The sequence below is a fragment of the Cydia strobilella genome, chromosome 17 (assembly GCF_947568885.1).
Source record: "Cydia strobilella chromosome 17, ilCydStro3.1, whole genome shotgun sequence".
Taxonomy (NCBI): Eukaryota; Metazoa; Arthropoda; class Insecta; order Lepidoptera; family Tortricidae; genus Cydia; species Cydia strobilella.
The window spans coordinates 4,795,105-4,815,157 of NC_086057.1; the positions used below are offsets into that span (position 1 = coordinate 4,795,105).

Consider the following 20,053-nt stretch of genomic DNA (forward strand, 5'->3'; position numbering starts at 1 on the left):
TAGCCAGAAAGGTGTTCTGATATTGTCGTTTTTTTATTTTGTGACAGACTATGATGTCATGTCTCAAACATTGACTAATTCTAAGAATTCTTAAACCTTTTTTATAAGGAGCCAATCATAAATGAGTGCCATTTGCAGAATTTTTTTTTTGAGAAATATCCTATTTAAAGTATTGTTATTCGTCAGTGAAACAAATAATGTTGGTCATATTTCAAATACCAAAGCAAACAATTCAAAGACGAACATTCCAATAACAGCTCGAATTCATAAAAAATACCTCACGCTGCTTTCAATACATCGTGTAATATTACGTTTGGCAAAATGAAATACCTTCTTTATACTGTCGCAGCGTTTCAGCTATAACCAATCAATGTAAAATTGTTCCGAATGGATTTCAACGAATCCCTTCCTTCATCAACATTGTATCTCTTTTTATTTTTCCTTTAACTTACAGCCTTATTTCGTTTAGCCTAAGGCTATCATCCTCAGGTCCAATTCTCATAAGATAAGAGATTTAAAAAATAAGTAGCAGATATAATAAAGCAAGCGGCAGATTGCAAATTGCGAACAATGGATTCTTCCTGCCTACAGGCCTTCGTTGCGCAAAATAATAAAATTACGATTTCAATTATTGCAAATATTTTATTGAGATTTTGACGGCTGTAAAATTCGTTCGTTTACTATGTTGGAGCAAAGTTGTTTTTATATGTAAGCAAGTTGGATTTAGGTGTATATGACGTAAAAGAAAGTATCTACCTAAAATGTATTTATTACATTACATTTAAAAACATAATGAAACAAACACTAATCATAAGGTATGTATACCCTCGTAAAGATTAGCAATTTTAATAACAAAACTTCCGTGACGTCTGTGTCAGACATATTAAATATATTAATAACTGGTCACTCACGTATTTTAAGTCGAAAAACGCTCGACATGTTCACTCCGTACCGAGGAGTATCATCTGGAGCTTGCGTTGACGCTGAAGGTTGGGTGATCGTTACGGAGTGAAACATGTCGATTGTTTTTCGACTTAAAATACGTGAGTGACCCGTTATTAATATATTTAATATGTATACCCTACCTGGAGGCGTATACTAAGTGTTATCACAGGTTATGAATTTGATCTGAATTTGTTAAGGATCAGGATTCAGTGTCAGGAGTCAGTGTCAAAAGTATAATTTCTTCAATCACAGACGTCACTTTTACTATGACAGATCATATCCATAACAAAACTAGATCAAATTCGTAGCCTGTTGTTACAATCAAAATATGCCTCCTTGTCATTATTACATAATTATACTTAATGGCAGATAGCCATTACCATTATAATTATTATGAGCGACGAAAAACTTTATATCAAAATGTTCATACAAACAGACGTTATTATTATTATTTCTCTTGCCTATATATTTGCCTCGAACTATTTCCTTTTGTTTCAGAAAATCTAGGAGCATGCCTCATTTTTTGCTTTGAAATTAGTTATAGAAATAGGAAAGATAAATTCGAAACTCACTGATAAATATTAGGACATTTTGTCTCACAACCCACTACTAAGCAGTTGGCACACTCTCAGCAGCCGTCTTAAAAGCATTGTCCTTCGAACTAATTTAAAGGAAAAACTTTTGTTCTAGGTTGACCGATTGTGAACCATTTTATCCACTTATCAAGGCCGTTGTTACCAGTTAAACAACTTAATTCACGAACCATGAGTTTTATTCAGGAGTTTCAACCAATTTCGTGACTTTACTTTCATTTTAGGAAAATAGGTCTTAAAATGGCCTAGTTTTTCATGTTTTCTGACGAAATCCATATAACGTTCATCTTATTGGCTAGTTGCTGGGTTACTAGCACAACTGCCTGCTTGGGCAGTAATGATACTAATAGTAAGTTGACCTCATCTTACCTACATATTAATATTGTCTTAATAATACACGTGGGTTTAGGCTCGGCTCACGGTCTATAATTTTCAACTCTTTTCTAATACCTAAATATTATTTAGTACTTTTTTCTTTTGTTTTTATTACAATTATCCATACTTATAATACTTATATACTTATACTTATTAATTAATATTATAAATGCGAAAGTCTGTCTGTCTGTCTGTCTGTGTGTTACCTCTTCACGCTTAAACCGCTGAACCGATTTAGTTGAAATTTGGTATAAAAATATTTTGAGTCCCGGGGAAGGACATAGGATACTTTTTATCCCAGAACTCACCCCTCAAGGGGGTGAAAAGGGGGTGGAAATTTGTATGGGGAAGCAATAACCGCTGAACCGACTTAGATGAAACTTGGTATGGGGATAGTTTGAGCTGTGGGAAAGGATATAGAATAACTATTATCCCCGAAATCATCCCTTAAGGGTGTAAAAAATGGGGTGGAAATGTATAGTGTGGACCAATTTGGGGGTGAAAAAAGGATGGATTAAAAAGCAGATAAGAATTAAGGTACCCAAATTACTAATTCCACGCAGACGAAGTCGCGGGCAAAAGCTAGTTTTAAATATTGTCTTCGGTTACCGCGATAGTTACTCATGAAATAAAACTGAAAACGGATTATATCGCGTATGTTGAATTTATAATACATCCCGACGTTTCGAACCCTTTACAGCGTACAAAGATAGATATAACTCCGTAATAGATGGATACAGTCTAAGGAAAAAACGTGCCTCGAAAATCACGAAAATTTGATTCTCGATCAGATGGCGCCACTAGTTTTGGCCTACACTCGTATAGAGGGCGTTGACTGTTTCGTTTGTTATTTATAATTTTAACGCATACCAGTGAAAGAACATGGGTCAAAATCATATAAAAAAAAATAATGCAAATAAAAAAATCATTTATCCATATTTAAATACATTTTATCGTATTTTTATAAATATTTATTTTTAGTTTTAAAGTGTGTCGACAGATGGCAGTGAATTTACTGGGGTTACAAAATTTACTATGACAGTACCGCTCTAGTATAAGTTACTCTATGCAGCGTACGTGGTCAACTGGTGACTGAGGAAAAGCTAGCTGCGTCGGGATGTATTATAAATTCAATTTACGCGATATAATCCGTTTTCATAGTTTTACCTACATATTGTTAAACGCCCTTTGTGAGAACTATAACGGCCTGTAAAATTCATCATGAATTTGGTGTATGCTAACCCCTGCGAATTACCTATTAGAGTTGTGCACGCTCGTTCACTGAAAAGATCGCTCTCAACTAGTACAATCTCACAACTGTACTAATTCGGTCTTTTAGTACAGTAGTACATAGAGAGAGTCGACGTTTAGTTTTAGTTCGGTCATATGAGTCGGACCACTCGGATCGCTTTGCTGTCGTTGTCACTCCTCGGTCCTCGCTTCTATTCTGTTTCGTTCGCGTGTAGTGTACTAAAACGTACTAAGAGCATCATTAGGGAATAGTTCGGTCTAGTACAGTGGAGGGAATCGTGTCTTTTTGAATTTAGTACATTTACTACACAAGCCTATTTATTACCTATATTTCTTCAATTATATAACAAATTAAATAACTAGATAAGTTTTTGTCACATTGTGAGGTTGCCGCATACTTCCGGTATTCGAGTAGAAAATGAGACATACGACATACCTACTCTCTCTCTCTCCTTCGAGTCTGTGTCAAGTAATGTCATGTGCAGATTCATAAATGGACAGCTAGATAGAATACTCTTTATTGGCACACCTCAGTAATAAGATACAAAAGAAAAGAAAACAAACAATTGATTCATTAGCTAAGATTCATGTATATAACTCTTTACATAACCTTTTTCCGGTTCTTTTCTAGGGACGAATAGTAATCTACTTCAATATTTCCCTTGCCAGTGGATGGACGGGATAATACCCTTCGTTTTTGATTTTTACGCCATCAGTAAGTATCCGATCATCCATCATTATTAAATCTTTATTGACAGCGTCGATATTCCGGAGTTTTAAAAGGATTAACATTTCGAACGAAATATTACTTTTGACTTAAGATTGGTGTAAATTGAAGATTTTTAACGAGTAATAACGAATTATGACCCAAAAAATACACATCTAATACCAATTACTTAGTAAATATATATAAATATGTATCCAATTTTTTTACTGTTTAAGCTGTAAAAAATATTGGCTTAAAACTAATTTGTACAAGGAACTTGTCGTTTTAAATTTTCACAACTGAGATAATATTGTAGGGTACAACAATAAGGGTTGGTGTCGTCCAAAATTCTCCAAGGAATAAAAAATAACGTCCAGTTAATCTGGAATCCTAATTCAATTAGATCCTTTTACAAGCTATGTACCTTACCAAAGACAAGTAAAGCATACCTCTAAATCTTTTTTCAGACTCCAACCGTCTTCTAAAAACTATCCGTCAAGGCCACGAGCTCATCCAAAACCAATCTTGCTTGATCTTTAACGAGCGCAGCCCCATCGCGATGGCGGAGAGCCGGAACACCTATTATTATCTCTACTACACCTACTCAAACGCCCTTGAGGACTGCTGCTACGCGTCAATTGATGTTAAGTTTGGCCGACGGGTGTGTTTATTGGTTGTTTTTAGGAGTTAGGTGACATTTGGATGGCAAAAGCATCTGCATTCAGCAGAATGTCACCTCTAATTGCAGTTGTTTTATTACATTGACTAAACATTGTTGTACGACGATTTGACCCATACTCACGAGCCTTTGTCCAGGTGGTGCTGATATCGCCAGGGTGTAAGGAGCCGCACGAGATCGCTCACGTCACGCTCCACATGCTCGGGCTGAGGCACGGGGACAGCAGTCCGTTCCCGGCGTCGTCAGTTAACGCCGTTCTATTCCCGGAAAACTGTCATAACCAATCAGGTCTACGGTTGGATTCTCCAGAGTATTCAGATAAATAATAAAATAAGTAAAAAATATATTTGATAAGCTTTTTTTTATCGCTGATTGTATTTTTTTTCAACTAATACTCATCGAGACAATTCTAACAAACCTAAACACAATCACGAACCCCGTACTTTCAGGCGACAAAGTTACTGGATTATCACTTTCTAACAAATATGTAGAGTTGAGTTGCACCAAACCAACTGCATGGCATTTGGCAACATCAAATTTCTATGAAAAATATGACGTTTATAATAACGCTCCCTCACTTTGTTCTATTCAATTCAAGTTCAAGAAAGGGGCATGAGGGAACCAACCATAATATTCGTACTCGTTGTATATGCATGCATAGGTAGATGTAAGTACGAACGGTGGCTGCGCTCACCGCGATACAGTTAACAGTTCGCTAACAGCTACGTTGTGTGTCACTTTTGTGCCATCCCGACCCATATCTATCAGTACTGATGACAAAAGCGCCAATGGCTAAGGACTTTACTTATCACTGGACGAGCCAACACTTGGTGGTAATATTAATGTGCTTCTGATGTCAACTTATTTCTGGCTTCGTAATTGCGTACCACGCAGCAATATGTACCTAATTTACTGCGATGTTCCAGTATCAAAATCAGATTATTATCGTAATTTACGTTTCTTAATATACCCCTTCGGCAACAGATATTTCGAATATTCGTGATGATAAGACACATTGCGAAATATGCTTTTAAAAATTTAGGTAACAGGTATAGCAATTGGCACATGACATTTATTTCTTCCGAAGTAATACAACACATCATCCAAACAAGCGAGATCTGCCGCGTCCCTACATACAATAGAGTTACAAGGAGCTATAGAAGTAGAAAGGGGATCAACGGAGATCTAGTAACAATGGTTGGATTCACATTGCGTTTGTTGATAAGATCGTTTTGTACTATCGCAGGCTTTGCGGGTGCTGTCTCGGCTTTCAACTGGCTTCCTTTTATGAAAGGCACGTTAACAGTTCAGGATGTGACGTGTTCAAAAGCTATATAATTTAGAAAATGAATTTATTTGTGCTATCAATTGTTTGACACTTATTGTACCATGGAAGTGGCGACACTCTTCTTCAAATATCAAATCTTTTTCAAGATGGTTAGGTAAGTTCTCAATAAACCGTGTAAAGTTATCAATAAACCAAACAGGTATTATTTATTCGGACAAAAATATAGGTATATTTTCACACACCTATAAATATCTAGCTAACATACTTAACTAAGTTACTTTACGAACACCTGTTCGTAAATTCTAGATTTAACATTTCTTGTACCATTTGATAAAAGTGTAGTCATATGACGTTAAAATAATATGCAATGACAGAGCTGCCTGCGCCATAAGATATTATTATAATGTGACCTGCAGGTGAGATCGCAAAGGTATGATTTTACCCTAATACATACGGTATCGTTTATCACTGGCGCGCGGAATTCACCCTACATGCTTGCTAGAAACAGGTGAGGTGGATGATATACGTCGGCGATTTGTATGCGGTACCTATTAGCATAATTTCAATGTCTTCTTCATAATGCAGTTATGAACATTCATTGGCTTAATAATTGGCATTATAATTATGTTCCTTTTTTTATGGTCTCTCAATGATATTTTTTATGGTTCAATATTAATCAAATTCGTCAAACAATTTTTTAGCGTAGAAATAATTAGGAAGTGTGTAAAATATTTTACGTAGATAGCTAATATCTCTTTAACATTGTTTAAATTATTTGAGTCAAATTTGTCTAGAAACTGATAAGTATAACATAATGCCTAAAATCGTATTTGTATAAAGATATTTAAGTAAGTACGAGTATAGGTAGGTTTATAGGGATTTTTATTTTTTCTAGGTAGGTTTAGTTTTAGTCGTTTTATTTTATAAGTAGTCAATAATTCGGTTTTATACAATTAATGTAAGTAACTATCATCTTTTCAATAAAGGTTATTTCTTAGTAGGTTAACCTAATCTGGTGCGCTGAGAATTATCCGCCATTTTTAATTTCAAGATTTAATATCTGTATCTGTATGTCATGTAATATATTATAATAGGTAATAAATAATTTAATCTTCCATTTAATCCTTACATAATTTAATGTTTAATCCTATACTGACGCAATTACTGATTGCGCTATTTGCGTTAACCAAATAATACTATTTGCTTTATTTGTGAGCCAATTTAAATATAATTATTGGAACAATAAAGTCGATAATTTGGTCGTTAGCTCTGTATGTTTCTAGAGGTAACAGCTATTACTCACTGGGGTGGCTGACTGTGTTGCTGGACAATGGGAATGTTTACGTACTATATATTAAGGATGACTCAGTCACGCTTGACCGGACTGGGCCCGGGCCGAGGCGTCCGACATGTCATTTTCTATGACGGCTGATCGGTGATCACGTGGTGCTTTACAAACAAAACGGAGAGCCGGAAGCTCCGGCCCGGTCTAACGTGAGTCATCCTTTAAATGCCATTTCGATTTATATATTATGTTAAAAGCCGGTTATTGTAAATATTGCGTAAAATATTTTTGCATTATTGGTACATGAATATTATTTACAAGATAGGTATTAAAAATAATTTCGATATCTTTGCAAACATACTTATTATATTACATAACCATTAAATTAAACAGGGGGCGCTAGGGCGCCATAAGCTTCAGTAAGAAATGCTATGCTTGGAAAAAATCGATCTATGCCGCCGTGACCCAGGAGCCCGAATGGCTCAGGCACCTGCCGCGATAGCAAAGGTGGTTTGATTCCAGCCTTGGGTACTGAAGGCCTTGATAGGCCTTTCTTAGTATATGGCATTTATTTCAGTTAATTATAAAACTAAACATTTAAAAAAACCCCTTCCGCATTATGCCAAAAAAATCAATTATATACCAAGAATGCCTTACATCACTTTGGAAATAGCTGGCCCCGTAGACGAACTGTCACACTAATATCTAATATAGAAGAGTGACAGGGAGGCACAAGATGGCGAAGCGTAAGCGATTGTCACCTTGGCTAGGCCGCCTGGTACTATTCAAACTGCTAAGCACCACCACAAGGGAACTCGCTTTCACAAAAAAAAACCGCATCGAAATCGATCCATCCGTTTCAGAGCTACGATGCCACAGCGGTCACAATCCAGGTTCAGCGGTTTAAGCGTAAATAGGTAACATACAGACAGACAAACAGACAGACACACTTTTGCACTAGTTTTTGCCCGCAACTTCGTCGGTGTGGAATTAGTTCCAGCAGCAATCATTCAATTTTGGCATACCTATGCTTAATTCATTTTTCATTTATTTCAAGTAACTTTTACAGACTCATAGCTTGTGTTAGTAAGTACTTATAGCTATGTTAATGCTTACATCTATCACTATATATACAGAATAATTATTATCACAAAATTAACATTACAATAAATAATAAAATAATAAAAAAACAATATTGAAATTAATTGCTTAATAATTGCTTATTAATTGCTTTCATGAATTAACAGACAACTCATTAACTGTCTCAACTCCACCCCCCGTTTCCCGTATAATTTTGAACATAATATGCTTAATTGCTTACACCAATTAACAGGCAATTCATTTTCTCATTTCCACCCCCCTTTTCACCCTCTTTAGAGATGACTTCCGACAAAAACTATACTAACCTATGCCTCTGAGGCGCACGGTTTTTTAGTCGAAAATTGCTCTGAGTCTTGAGTCTGCGTCGGTGCGCCAACGCGTGCTCCTATTGAAGCTCCTTGTTATGGAACGAAACATTTCCAGCAATATTCGACATAAAAACGTGAGTCGATTCGACTTAAAAACGCCGAATTTCACCTTCCCATACAAACGGAGTTTCGTTCTCATTGTTGGATTGTAACGAAACATTGCACATACAATGACGTGATGTATATTTTGGCCTGTAATTAGTTTATATAGCTCTAGTATATAAAAAAACTAAATAGAGCAAAAACAAGTTTTGTATGAAAAACTGAAATTCGCTGGTTTTGTTTACTATTGTATCTGAAGCTACATAAACTAATTACAGATACCTTATCTTATTGTAAGTACAAAGTTTCAGAGTAATCTAGTAAGCCGTTTTAAAATAAGAGCGTAACTACGTTTGTATGGAGAACCGAGCTTGCCGGGGACTCTTAATACTCATATGGCTACTAATGTTCTTACAATGTACATATTGGTCTTGATATAGAATATTTCAAATTTTCTTAATGTAGCAGAATAATAAATTTGTTGGTCCCTGTGGAATCCCTCAAATAATAAGAGCTTATAATCTTCAAACCACTAATGGTAGTAAAATATACTATTTTATACATATTTACTCACATATTACAATATTATTGTATATTCTACCTAAGTACATACATGTTAATTTTTCAGCTAACTTTTTGTGCGCTTTTTAATAGATGATGTATTTTTGTATTAACCTTGATAACACAAGCAGCTCCAAGTAAATAGGTACGTACTTATAATACTACGAGCCATAAAGGATGACTCACGTTAGACCGGGCCGTGTCCGGGCCGGAGCTTCCGGCGCTTTGTTTTCTATGGAAAGCACCACGTGATCACCTGTCATGTCATAGAAAAGTAAGCGCCGGAAGCTCCGGCCCGGACACGGCCCGGTCTAACGTAAGTCATCCTTAAATTGGTATATACCTATAGATTTTGTAAGGTAAATCCCCACTATAACCGCAATGTTTTGAGTGCACACAATACATCGAAAATCTAAATGGAATCCATCGAAAATCGAAATGAATTCAACGGTGTTCTTAGGAATATTCATAAGTATAATATTATGCAAGTGTAGTTTTTTTTCTGACTTCTAGGCAAAGATCTACAAACAATTATTTACTTTGATTTTATTTATAATTTTAGGTGTTTGCTGCTGTCTATAAAAATATTTTGTACAACGGTACATAACTTAATTAGGTCTTTAAATTCTCAGGATGGTCATTACAAAACTCAACTTCGTTTCGTTTTATAACTTCCGCCCTTGAATTTTAAGAACCCTTATGTACCTGTAGCACAAAATACTATAATATAACTATAGCCTTGTAAGGCTCAATGTACATTACAATGTACATATTGTACATATTCATCGCAATCAAATTTGAACCTTTCATGAACCAAATAATTTTTTCAAACAAATTAATCATCCCAAATAATATATTTCAAAACAAGGTTCGAATTGAAATTAGGTTAGTTTCGTGTGACGGGCCTTACGAGGCTAGTGCAAAGTGGAACCCGCCAGCCGAGTGGCTCCGACGAGCAGATGTTTCGCAAACGCGCTAATTCCTGACTCGGCCGTAATCAACTTAGCGAAACTTCTCGACTTATTCGCAACTGCTAATGAACAAATTCGGCGATGCACGGAGTCCAAACGTGTTTTAAATACAAACACCCTGAGTGTTAATAAACATTAATTAGTTAACTTGCCTATAGTTACTCATTAAGATATTATGAAATTTCATTGACGCACGACAATTGTAAGTATTATGTGCGATAGTAGGTGCCTACGTAATCTTAATTTTAATTGTAATAATTTTATTGTGGTACTCATACACTATGTACTATGCACATAGTGTATGAGAACCACAATATCTTACTTTTTACGCACTAAGAAATCTTTTTAGTGCGTAGAAAGTAAGATATTGTGGTGCGTAAAAAGTAAGATATTGTGGTTCTAGTGCGACATAAAATTATGATGTCGGACTATAGATCTAAAAATGTTTTTATTTTTATTAGATAGACCACTTAATACTCAATAATTGCCTTTATAATGTATCCATTGCAATTTTACTTGTAGTAGGAATTCATGTCACGCTCTATATTTATGTATCCATTAGTAAATTACTTCTCGAAAATAACTTCGACGGTTTCGATGAAGTTTAGTATATACATCTTTAGAGGCTAACCAGAATTTGATCTGGCTCGTTTTTATTCCTAGGCAAAAAGCAATATACGATAAAACTTCGCTGACCGAGATATTTCGGTCAAACAAATTTGGTTTTAACTTTCTAGCTTCCTACTCAATTACGTGCTCGCTTTATAGCGCCCCGATAGTGATGTTGGGTGACCAGAAAAGTTTTTAAATTGCTTTTAACTTTGCATGATAAGTAAAGTATCTACCTCCTTTATCAGTCAACATTTTGGTAGCAACACAAAGATAAATAATGTATTCACAAACATACCAATTCAAAACAGAAGTTAATTTAAACATAATAAACAACTAACTACTTAAAATCTTTTGGCAAAATTTACAGCCGTTATCTTCCAACGTACCTACTTAAAGTTTTCTTTATTGTTGAAAATAAACAAAAGAAGGGTGTGTAGGTACTGTGTATAAATCACATGAAAAATCTGATAAAGAAGAGACGATATTTCGCGTGGTGGAGGAATAAACTTGGCTCTATAACTGGCAGATGATTATTTGGCTAAATGTTTTCCTTTATAGGTTTGCCAACACTACGCTGTAAAGACAAAAAGGTGTTTATTTTAAATTGTTTTGTTTATGTAGGGAATCAGTTTTATTAAGATAAGCGCTTGTTTTTTTAAACGACTCCAAAAAAAGGAGAAGTTTAACAATTCGAAGTGGAAACTGCTGAAGAAGACTAGAACGGAACTCTTCAATGACGCGTATTTCACGTTTGGCGATTTGTCTTCTTTGTTAAGTTTGTTAAGCAAGTAAGGTTTTAAAGAAGATTTGTATCAAGGTTGGTTCTGATGATCGAAGGGTTCCATGAGGAATTGGGGAAATCCTCAAATCTTGATGGATTCAGATCCAGACCTTGAGACCTACCTGAAGCGCAAAACTGTTTAGTAACATGACTGTTTGGCCAGACAGGAACAAGTCTTACAGAATGCTGCGTCACTCGTAACAAAAACTTAATACTAAAAATTTAAAAATCAAATTTACCTATTATATAGGTAATAAAATAGTTACGATACTGTCTGCTCAATAATACCTCCCCAGCAACTAATGGACATCTTTCGTTCTTTCTTATCGAAACGCAGAAGGGTTGGCATTCGGTCCCACTGTGGGTCCTTTTAAGATTTGGTTTGGCACCGACTTCAAACATAGCGCTAGCGCATAATAGAAGGATTTATAATAAGGTATTTTATTTTATACTTTTTGAAGTCGGTATTTTGTTTAAATTTTAAAATTTGCTCAAGTTTATGAAGTATGTAGGCTGAACTTTATGACATTGTGTGGCCGTTTAGTGATCCCTAGGTGAAGTTCTTTAACTAGCCTAAGTATTAAACGCTATGAAAGAAAACACTCTTTAAAATTAAAATAAATAAACGTTAAATTAAAAAAACAAGGTTTAGTGTTTATAAATAAGTTTTTCCGAGGTATTTCCAGTTTAGAACCGCTCACAATGAAACTTAATGCATTTTCTACAGTATTATTATTAGGTATGTTGTGTTATGGGCCTTTAAGTGCCACGTCGTCCAAGCAGTGATCATTGTAGATATTGTGTGATCAGTGAAATATTTTGGCGGCCCTTTAAAGTTCATTACTAATGACCGTTGAATTAGGGAAATTCCATATTCTTTAGGCCATAATGTTCTGTACCTCATAACGTTACAATACGTTTCGCCCTTTATGACATTATTAGTGGTCCGCAGGAACAGAGAATGTGCATTGCTCTCTCCTCTGACTCCTAGCAGAAGCCGGGCTTGTTTTTTTTTTTCAATTTGAAATGTTACTACAGTAACGAAGGAGTACATAATATTGTCTTCGGTTACAGCGATAGTTACTCATGAAATAAAATTATGAAAACGGATTATATCGATATCGATATTCGAACTCTTTACAGCGTCGTGCGTTCGTGGTCAACGGGTGACAGTCACCCGTTGACCACGAACGCTGTAAAGAGTTCGAAACGTCGGGATGTATTATAAATTCAATATACGCGATATAATCCGTTTTCATAATTTTATTTCAGAAGGAGTACATTTTTTTACCACCAGTATGAGCAACCCCCATACAACGGTAGAGTCAAATCATCCGCCGCGAAACAAAGCCAACAATAATTGCACTTGTTAAAACTCAATGTACCTACTGTATATTTTCTTGACCTAAAACAACAAGAATTCATCACATCCATAACAACCGCAAGTAATCAAATTAATGTGTGTAGTTTCTAACAGAACGAAGCAGAAAAACAGCCATTATCTTTTAATTGTGAACGTGGTAAGAAACCGAGATGATCTTAGTGTAAGTCAGAAGTCCGACATACTTAAATATTACGTTTTACGTTAATGTTAGACCTTTCCATAAAAGCCAATGACTCGCTCGCGTGATACGGGCCCTGGAATCGTTTTATTTTACTGTTATTACCGTTTTCATTTTCTTTTTCGTCCTATAACTTTGTTATTAACAATAATATTAGCATATATTAATGTAGGTATCATATTTTATTCCATATTTGCAATAAGAAATAGTATAAAGGCTTTATTAAGATACCTGCATGTTTCATTCTTGCGGCGAGATCTATTTTCTGTGGGTAACTATTTGAGACTTTTCTTTCGTACTTTATTTACGAGCACGTAGACGTTTATTTTTCAACGTTGCAGATGCAGTTAAATATTGTTTGTCATTGAATTTCACAAGGTGGTTTCAAACACCTAATGACCTTACTCTTTTTGTTCAATGTAATTCTAACCGAAGACAAATTATACTTTATCGGCGCGTCTTTACAATATCGGTTGAGAAAGTGTCCTCTAGCAGAGAAGTGATATAATTATGCCACGTTTGAGGACAGGTCGTCTTTGTCTTTGCGCCTAATAATTTGATTCACAATTTTCTATCAGATTTATTCTTTATTTCGCGACAGCTAAAGACGCCGGTTCGAATCCGGCATTCACCACTTAATATGTGACATCTATTACAGTTTTTAGATTTATTCTAATCTATTATTAGTTTCTCCTTTACTCTAAACAAAAGTCAACGATACAGACCCAAAGTCCAAACATACTTTAAGCGTCTCTAAATCTTAGTCTTTTAATTTTAAGCATTTCAGACACTATTGCAATCCCAATAAAGCTGTTTTTAAGTCGATCTAAAGCCTACTCGACCTGTAATATATTCGACCCTAAATCTCTTTAACGAAGCTTCGCCCAACTGTTTTTACGTAAATGTTTTTTACCTCAGACCAAATGAGACTGCGAATCCAGTAAGGGTTGTGTGAAATTGGATTCATTATTGATTCAAAAAGGTCAACCCGACCGCGGTCGGCGGTGGATGTGGATGGCACTCGTAGGGCCAAAACGGGAGTTTTAGTGCATTTACGTTTGCGGTTTTGGTTATCGATTTGACATAATAATTGTTCTAGAATAAACCAATGAGTGATACAATTATAGATTACTTACATCAGGCGGTTGGCAATGAATTTTTGCGGTGATTTTCTAGTAAGAGGGGCTGTGATCAACGCTCCGGGTCGTACCTATCTGGTGCAGTGCAGGGGATTTCATTGGCTATACAGCGTGGAAACGCTGATAGTATAAATAGGAACTTTTGGATTGGTGAGTACGGTGTGGTCCTTTTTAACTGTGTTTTAGAATAACCAACATAAAGGAAAATTACGAAGCCTGTTGCAGATACCTTTATTCTTTGTGCACATATGACGACGTCTGTTGCTGCTTTATGGTTGTACCCTCCTGACGAAGCCTACGTTGCGGATATGAATTTGTCAATTATTTATTTTCCTTACTTTTATATACTTAGTAGAAGATAGAGGGTTTATATATTATACTTTTACTTGTGTAAGTAAAATTGTAATGCAGCCAACCCTTCAATCAATCCGTAGCTGGCCATAATGGATTATTACCAGCCGCCTCAGTTGAGCGCTAGACCTGCACATACAAAATTATATTTTCCACAGTACATAATACCATTCCAATAAAATTCAAATGTCATGAAATGTTTTGGCTATGATTTAAAATTTTCCATTTCATTAATTGCTAATGAATACCATATTCTAGTACTTATTTGTTTGCGCCTACCGTGTACCAAATATATCACGAGTTATTGAAACGACTGATTAGACTGTTTAATCAGGAATATTCAATTGACCGTGTGAAAGCGAAGACTAGTCGGGAAATTTTTGCCCAATCTGAAACGGTGAGAAAGACTGTTCTCCTGTACAGGTTGCATATCTCAACCGATTCTCGTGAAATATTAGTGATCAGGTTCGATAATTATTTGAAATGCTTTGTCGATTGAGCTTTAGGTAATTCTTCAAAATGGCGGAGCCATGGGGGTTCTGAAGGTCTACAGCTCCCAGAGCCAATAGTACCAAGAATGCATAACTAATGGTTGTACGTAAATGTTCTTTATTGTGCACCATAAAATTACAAGAAATACACAGAAGACGAAATATAAGTTTAAGCCTAGCTAACCACGGGCAACAGGTTGTATGACGTTGTTGTATTTTCATCAAGATTAATCAATTTATTTATAGTTCAAAATCAAGCAAGCGCTTGTAATAAATTTCATTCGAACAGCTATTCGTTTCTGTTACTAATATTAAATATATCATGTTAATTGTTTTAAACCTCTCAATAAAACTAAACAAGCTATTGAGAAAAACACGAACTCAATTCAACACGTATCAGATATCGGGTATCTAAAATTTATTTCGCACTCAAAAGGAAATGAGATTATGTTTCAATAACAGAGCTATCCCGCTATACGTTGGGAATAAAAAGTTGCATCCGGAAAATGTATTTATTTATACTCCAACGAACTATTGATTCCGTTTTTGTACGAGCTTCGGATTATTGTGTCATTTGTATTTTATACAACCCATCGTGCTTGTAAACCGGTATTAGTCTTGCAAATTGAATTTGATTCAGATATTAACCTAGTTACTGAATTTAGTATTCTAATAATTTAGAGGTGACGAACCACCTTATCTATTAACTAAGCAAATCTGTGTTAAATTTTACCTCTTCAAAAATAAATTGCAGCCGCATGCTTTTGCGATAAACTACCAACCATAGCTTCTTCATATAATATTAGTGCCTAAGGATGCCACTAAGATTTATTTTTAACTGCCGCTGATCCACAATTAAATATGATCAGCATCAGCTCATACCAATAGGGCAGCAATAATTATGGGTAAATCCAATAGACGCGTGACGTTCATAGTTGACAAAACTAAAATGCAGGCAATATTTAGTAGATGATTGTGACAATCTTGACACATTGGCGTCATCCGTACGACTTACTCAATATAGGTTCCCGAACCTATATTTGATGGCTCACGATCGAGCGCCTAGTGCCATATCTACCTCCCTTTACTTACATCCATAAAACCTAATAATACATCATTCAGATACATTTTGTATCAAATGCAACTGTGTAGATAAGTACATATTTTTTCGTTTACTTTAAAATAAATTCCATTTACGTGACCTATATAAACGGCATCACTTACATCGACGACCTTCTACTAAAGAGGAAAATCATATTTTTCTGATATCAAATGCTTTTGATTAATAATCCTTGTGCCAGAAGACAGCCGTATTTTTCTCACCATAAGTTACAGATCATCCGTTTACAATAAAGTGGATACGCGGGTATTATTTCTGAAAAATGTGACATGAATAAAATTAATTAATACTACGGTATATTTGAAACAATGATATTAAATTTATGGCCGATTGTACAAGTAAGTACATACAATTAGAAATAATTTCAGCATATATTTTTTAGTAGTTTTAAACTTGATGTCCCTAACTTTTCAATGTGTACTGACTACATAATTTAATATAAAGGTATCGTATGACATTCGTATCGCGTTTGCACACATGATCGTTTATAGCAAGTGTACGCGAGTGTAATTTTAGTTCATTCATTCTTTCAAAATTATGGCTTCAGTCCAGTGGGACTATTTCGCCAGTATCAAGGTCTTAAGAGCTTTAAATACGACAAAAATTGATGTACGGTTGTACAAAACAGTGTACGGCGATTTATTAGCTCTTGTAAATCGATAGCTGGACATTACAAGAAGCACGTGGACTACCGGCCGTTGACTCCAAAATGGTGGTTAAACGCGCTTCAAGATTAATTCTCCATTCACTGCACACTACCACATTAGGTTACTGTATAATAAGCTATCGATATTACACTTTAAACAATATTAATGAGCAACAAACAAAGTAATTAATCACGAGGCTAACTATCAAGATGGCGCTCGAACCAGAAGTCCCGAATTTTAGTATACGACATTTCTTAAAACCAAAATAGTTATTTGTTATACAAGGGTGCAAAGTTGTATTTTACCCGCGAGTGTGGAATTGAAACACGAGCAAGCGAAAGGATTCTATAGTTGAACGACGAGCGAAGCGAGTGGTTCTAAAATAGAATCCTGAGCGAAGCGAGTCTTTCAACACACGAGAAGTAAAATACATTTGCACCCGTTTGTAACACATACTTTTCCCCTCACTATAGCGAGGAAAGTGCAACATGCACAGGCGTTAGATCATCTTCATCACTGGAATCACTAATTTTTTTACGATAATACGATATTATAACAGAAAACTCTGGAAGTTGTGTATTTTTACGTGTCGGAGTCGGTGAGAAAATTTTTGTTGACAATGTTGACATTTCTGACGATGCGTTTTAAAATTGCATCGACTCAACTTGTGCGTTCAGAATTACATTCAACATCATTTAAAAAAACAAATGTTTCTTATGGAATTTAAGGTTTATGACTTAAAATCATTAAATAAAGCTAAATTTGGTATTATTTATTAAATTCTCAAACCATTTATTTAATGATAATTAATATCGAACGAACCATTATTATGAGCGTTTTACGTTTTGTTATCTGTCAAAAGCTACTTAAACACGCTCCATCCAAGGTCAAATTACTTTCCCTACTAGTGGATAAAATGCGTTTTTCCCCGCTTGTTTTAAAGGATAAAAGATGGCTTTCCGAGCTAGTGAGGGGAAAACGTCATTTTTGACACTGACAGATCAGTATCATATCGAAAACAGATTGAATAACTAAAATTCATAACGCCTGCGTGTTTTTATTTACCATAATAGACCTTTGTAAATGCGCATTCTTCAAAAAGTCTTCAGAAAATTACATCGCATCTATCACGATCACGAACACTGCACTTGATGTACTTAAAATAATTACATTACTTACCTACTATCAACGTTGAATGCGTATTTTATTTAAGTGCTACTAGTTTTAAAATGTTGATGTCGTATACTTTTAATTCATAGTCTTCTTCTTCTTCTTTTAAAATTATGGCTTCAGCCCAGTAGGACTATTTCGCCAGTATCAAGGTATTGAGAGGTTTACAAACGACAAAAATTGTACGGTTGTACAAGACAGTGTACGGTGATTTGTTAGCTCTTGTAAATCGATAGCTAGTCTTTACAAGAAGCACGTGGACTACCGGCCGTTGACTCCAAGATGGTGGTTAAACGCGCTTCAAAATTAATTCTCCATTCACTGCACACTACCACATTAGTTTACTGTATAATAAGCTATCGATATTACACTTTAAACAATATTAATAAGCAAAAAACAAAGTAATTAATCACGATGCTAACTATCAAGATGGCGCTCGAACCGGAAGTCCAAATTCATAGTCTTAACCGTCGACCTTTTTATTGACATTTCAAGCGAAACCTGTAGTTACATTTAAATTATTTTACATGCAGATTTTGAGGTGATACGAAATAATGGAATATGTAGTCGAAATCGGAATTTACGTTAAAGCCTCTCATATCAATTAATATGTCGACTACGACAGTTTTCATGATAATTCTGCAAAGCAAATGCTTAAAATTATCCATTTTACTATGATTTAATGTGTAAAGCCAAGATGAAGCTCATTAAAGAGGCTTATCCACATTCAGGACATTACGCGACAGTTTCTAGGTTGTACATTCACTTTGGTAATAGGAAGGATCGCTATCAAAATAGATTAGGTATGTTACTTGACTATAGTGCGAATGAAATCTCGTAGTTATTTAGATAACTTAGGTACTACCCTAATTTACGTAATCAAAAGTACTGTCAATGGACTATAAGTTGTGCTTATAACTTATAGCCGACCCAAGTTTTTTTTTCTTTAAATTAGGTATCTATTTTGAAACAGCTCAATGTTTGTGACTGTTGCAAGTCGGATATTTGTTTTCCTATTACTTTAGTAGGTATTTAGTTTTATCAAACAGTACGAAGTTGATTGAGGTTGCTTTGGACCTCCAGGCTCCTCTAGTGAACCGTAGTAAAATAAAAATCCGGGACATCGCTACAAACATGATGATAATGAAACAATAAGAGGTTATAAACAATAGCTTCATTCTTTATCTTCCGCTTAAACGCTATTTGATATATCAGGGTTAACAGTCGGTTATGTATTAGCACAAATTATGCAAATTTATAATCCCACCGTATACACGTCACGCGGTCGGTTGTAAGCTCGCGTTTGTCATGATAATCTGCAGGAAGCTAGTTCCATTTCAATTTACATATATATTCAACTGATTTAACAGCTATATCGTATTGTTTTATGGAGTTTGATAATTTCGGCGCTTATTTCTTACCTATACCGGAAAATTATATAATATCTTGAGGAAAACTTGGCTACGCAGACCTAGGTAACTGTTATAGCAGCAGTATCTTTATTTTTATTATTGAAACATACTTAAATTACGAGTTAACTGTGAAGTTGTACTTACTGCATTATTTATTATTAGCCGGGCGGTAAGACGTGTTACTTCCAGACCAGAAGCCCGCGCCACACTCGTGCGCGAATCGCGGCGCGAAGCCGCGTAGTCTGTGGGACGGGCTTGAGGTTCTAATGCCAGTTCGTTACAGTTTGGCAAAAACGAGTGTTGACTGTATGGGGTTCGTATGAAGAAAAGGCCGAGGTTCTAACACGAAGATATATTATGTAAAACACACAATTACAAAAAATGTCACGAGAGCGTATGTGCATAGGCTCGCGGCCAGCAGCGGACTGCCTGGCGGCACATAGCAACGAGTTGCATTAGATATGATACAAACAATTTTCAGCCTTAAGTCTAAACTATTAAAGTCTAATTTAACACGACAATGATTTTTATAAGTAAAACATAACTAGCTACAGATATAAAGAGCGCATCGCCAACACTCCCCACCCTAGTGCTGCCTCAGCA

The 20,053-nt window shown here is 35.4% G+C and overlaps 1 protein-coding gene across 1 annotated transcript; it reads left to right on the forward strand.

Annotated features, from left to right (window-relative positions):
* Positions 1–1,442: 1,442 nt before the first annotated feature.
* LOC134748935 (uncharacterized) lies at positions 1,443–4,879 on the forward strand. The gene is made up of 4 exons (XM_063683805.1): positions 1,443–1,887; positions 3,796–3,879; positions 4,338–4,531; positions 4,687–4,879. The coding sequence occupies exons 1-4, from the start codon at positions 1,794–1,796 to the stop codon at positions 4,873–4,875; spliced, it is 561 nt and encodes a 186-aa protein (XP_063539875.1). The 5' UTR covers positions 1,443–1,793; the 3' UTR covers positions 4,876–4,879.
* The last annotated feature ends 15,174 nt before the right edge of the window (positions 4,880–20,053 follow it).

What these genes read in the sequence shown, in the direction of transcription:
- LOC134748935 (XM_063683805.1), top strand. Translation starts at nt 1,794, where the DNA reads ATGTTTTCTGACGAAATCCATATAACGTTCATCTTATTGGCTAGTTGC. An exon ending in GGGCAGTAATGATACTAATA is followed by an intron (nt 1,888 to 3,795) that starts GTAAGTTGACCT and finishes GTTCTTTTCTAG; the next exon opens with GGACGAATAGTAATCTACTT. An exon ending in ATGTTAAGTTTGGCCGACGG is followed by an intron (nt 4,532 to 4,686) that starts GTGTGTTTATTG and finishes GCCTTTGTCCAG; the next exon opens with GTGGTGCTGATATCGCCAGG.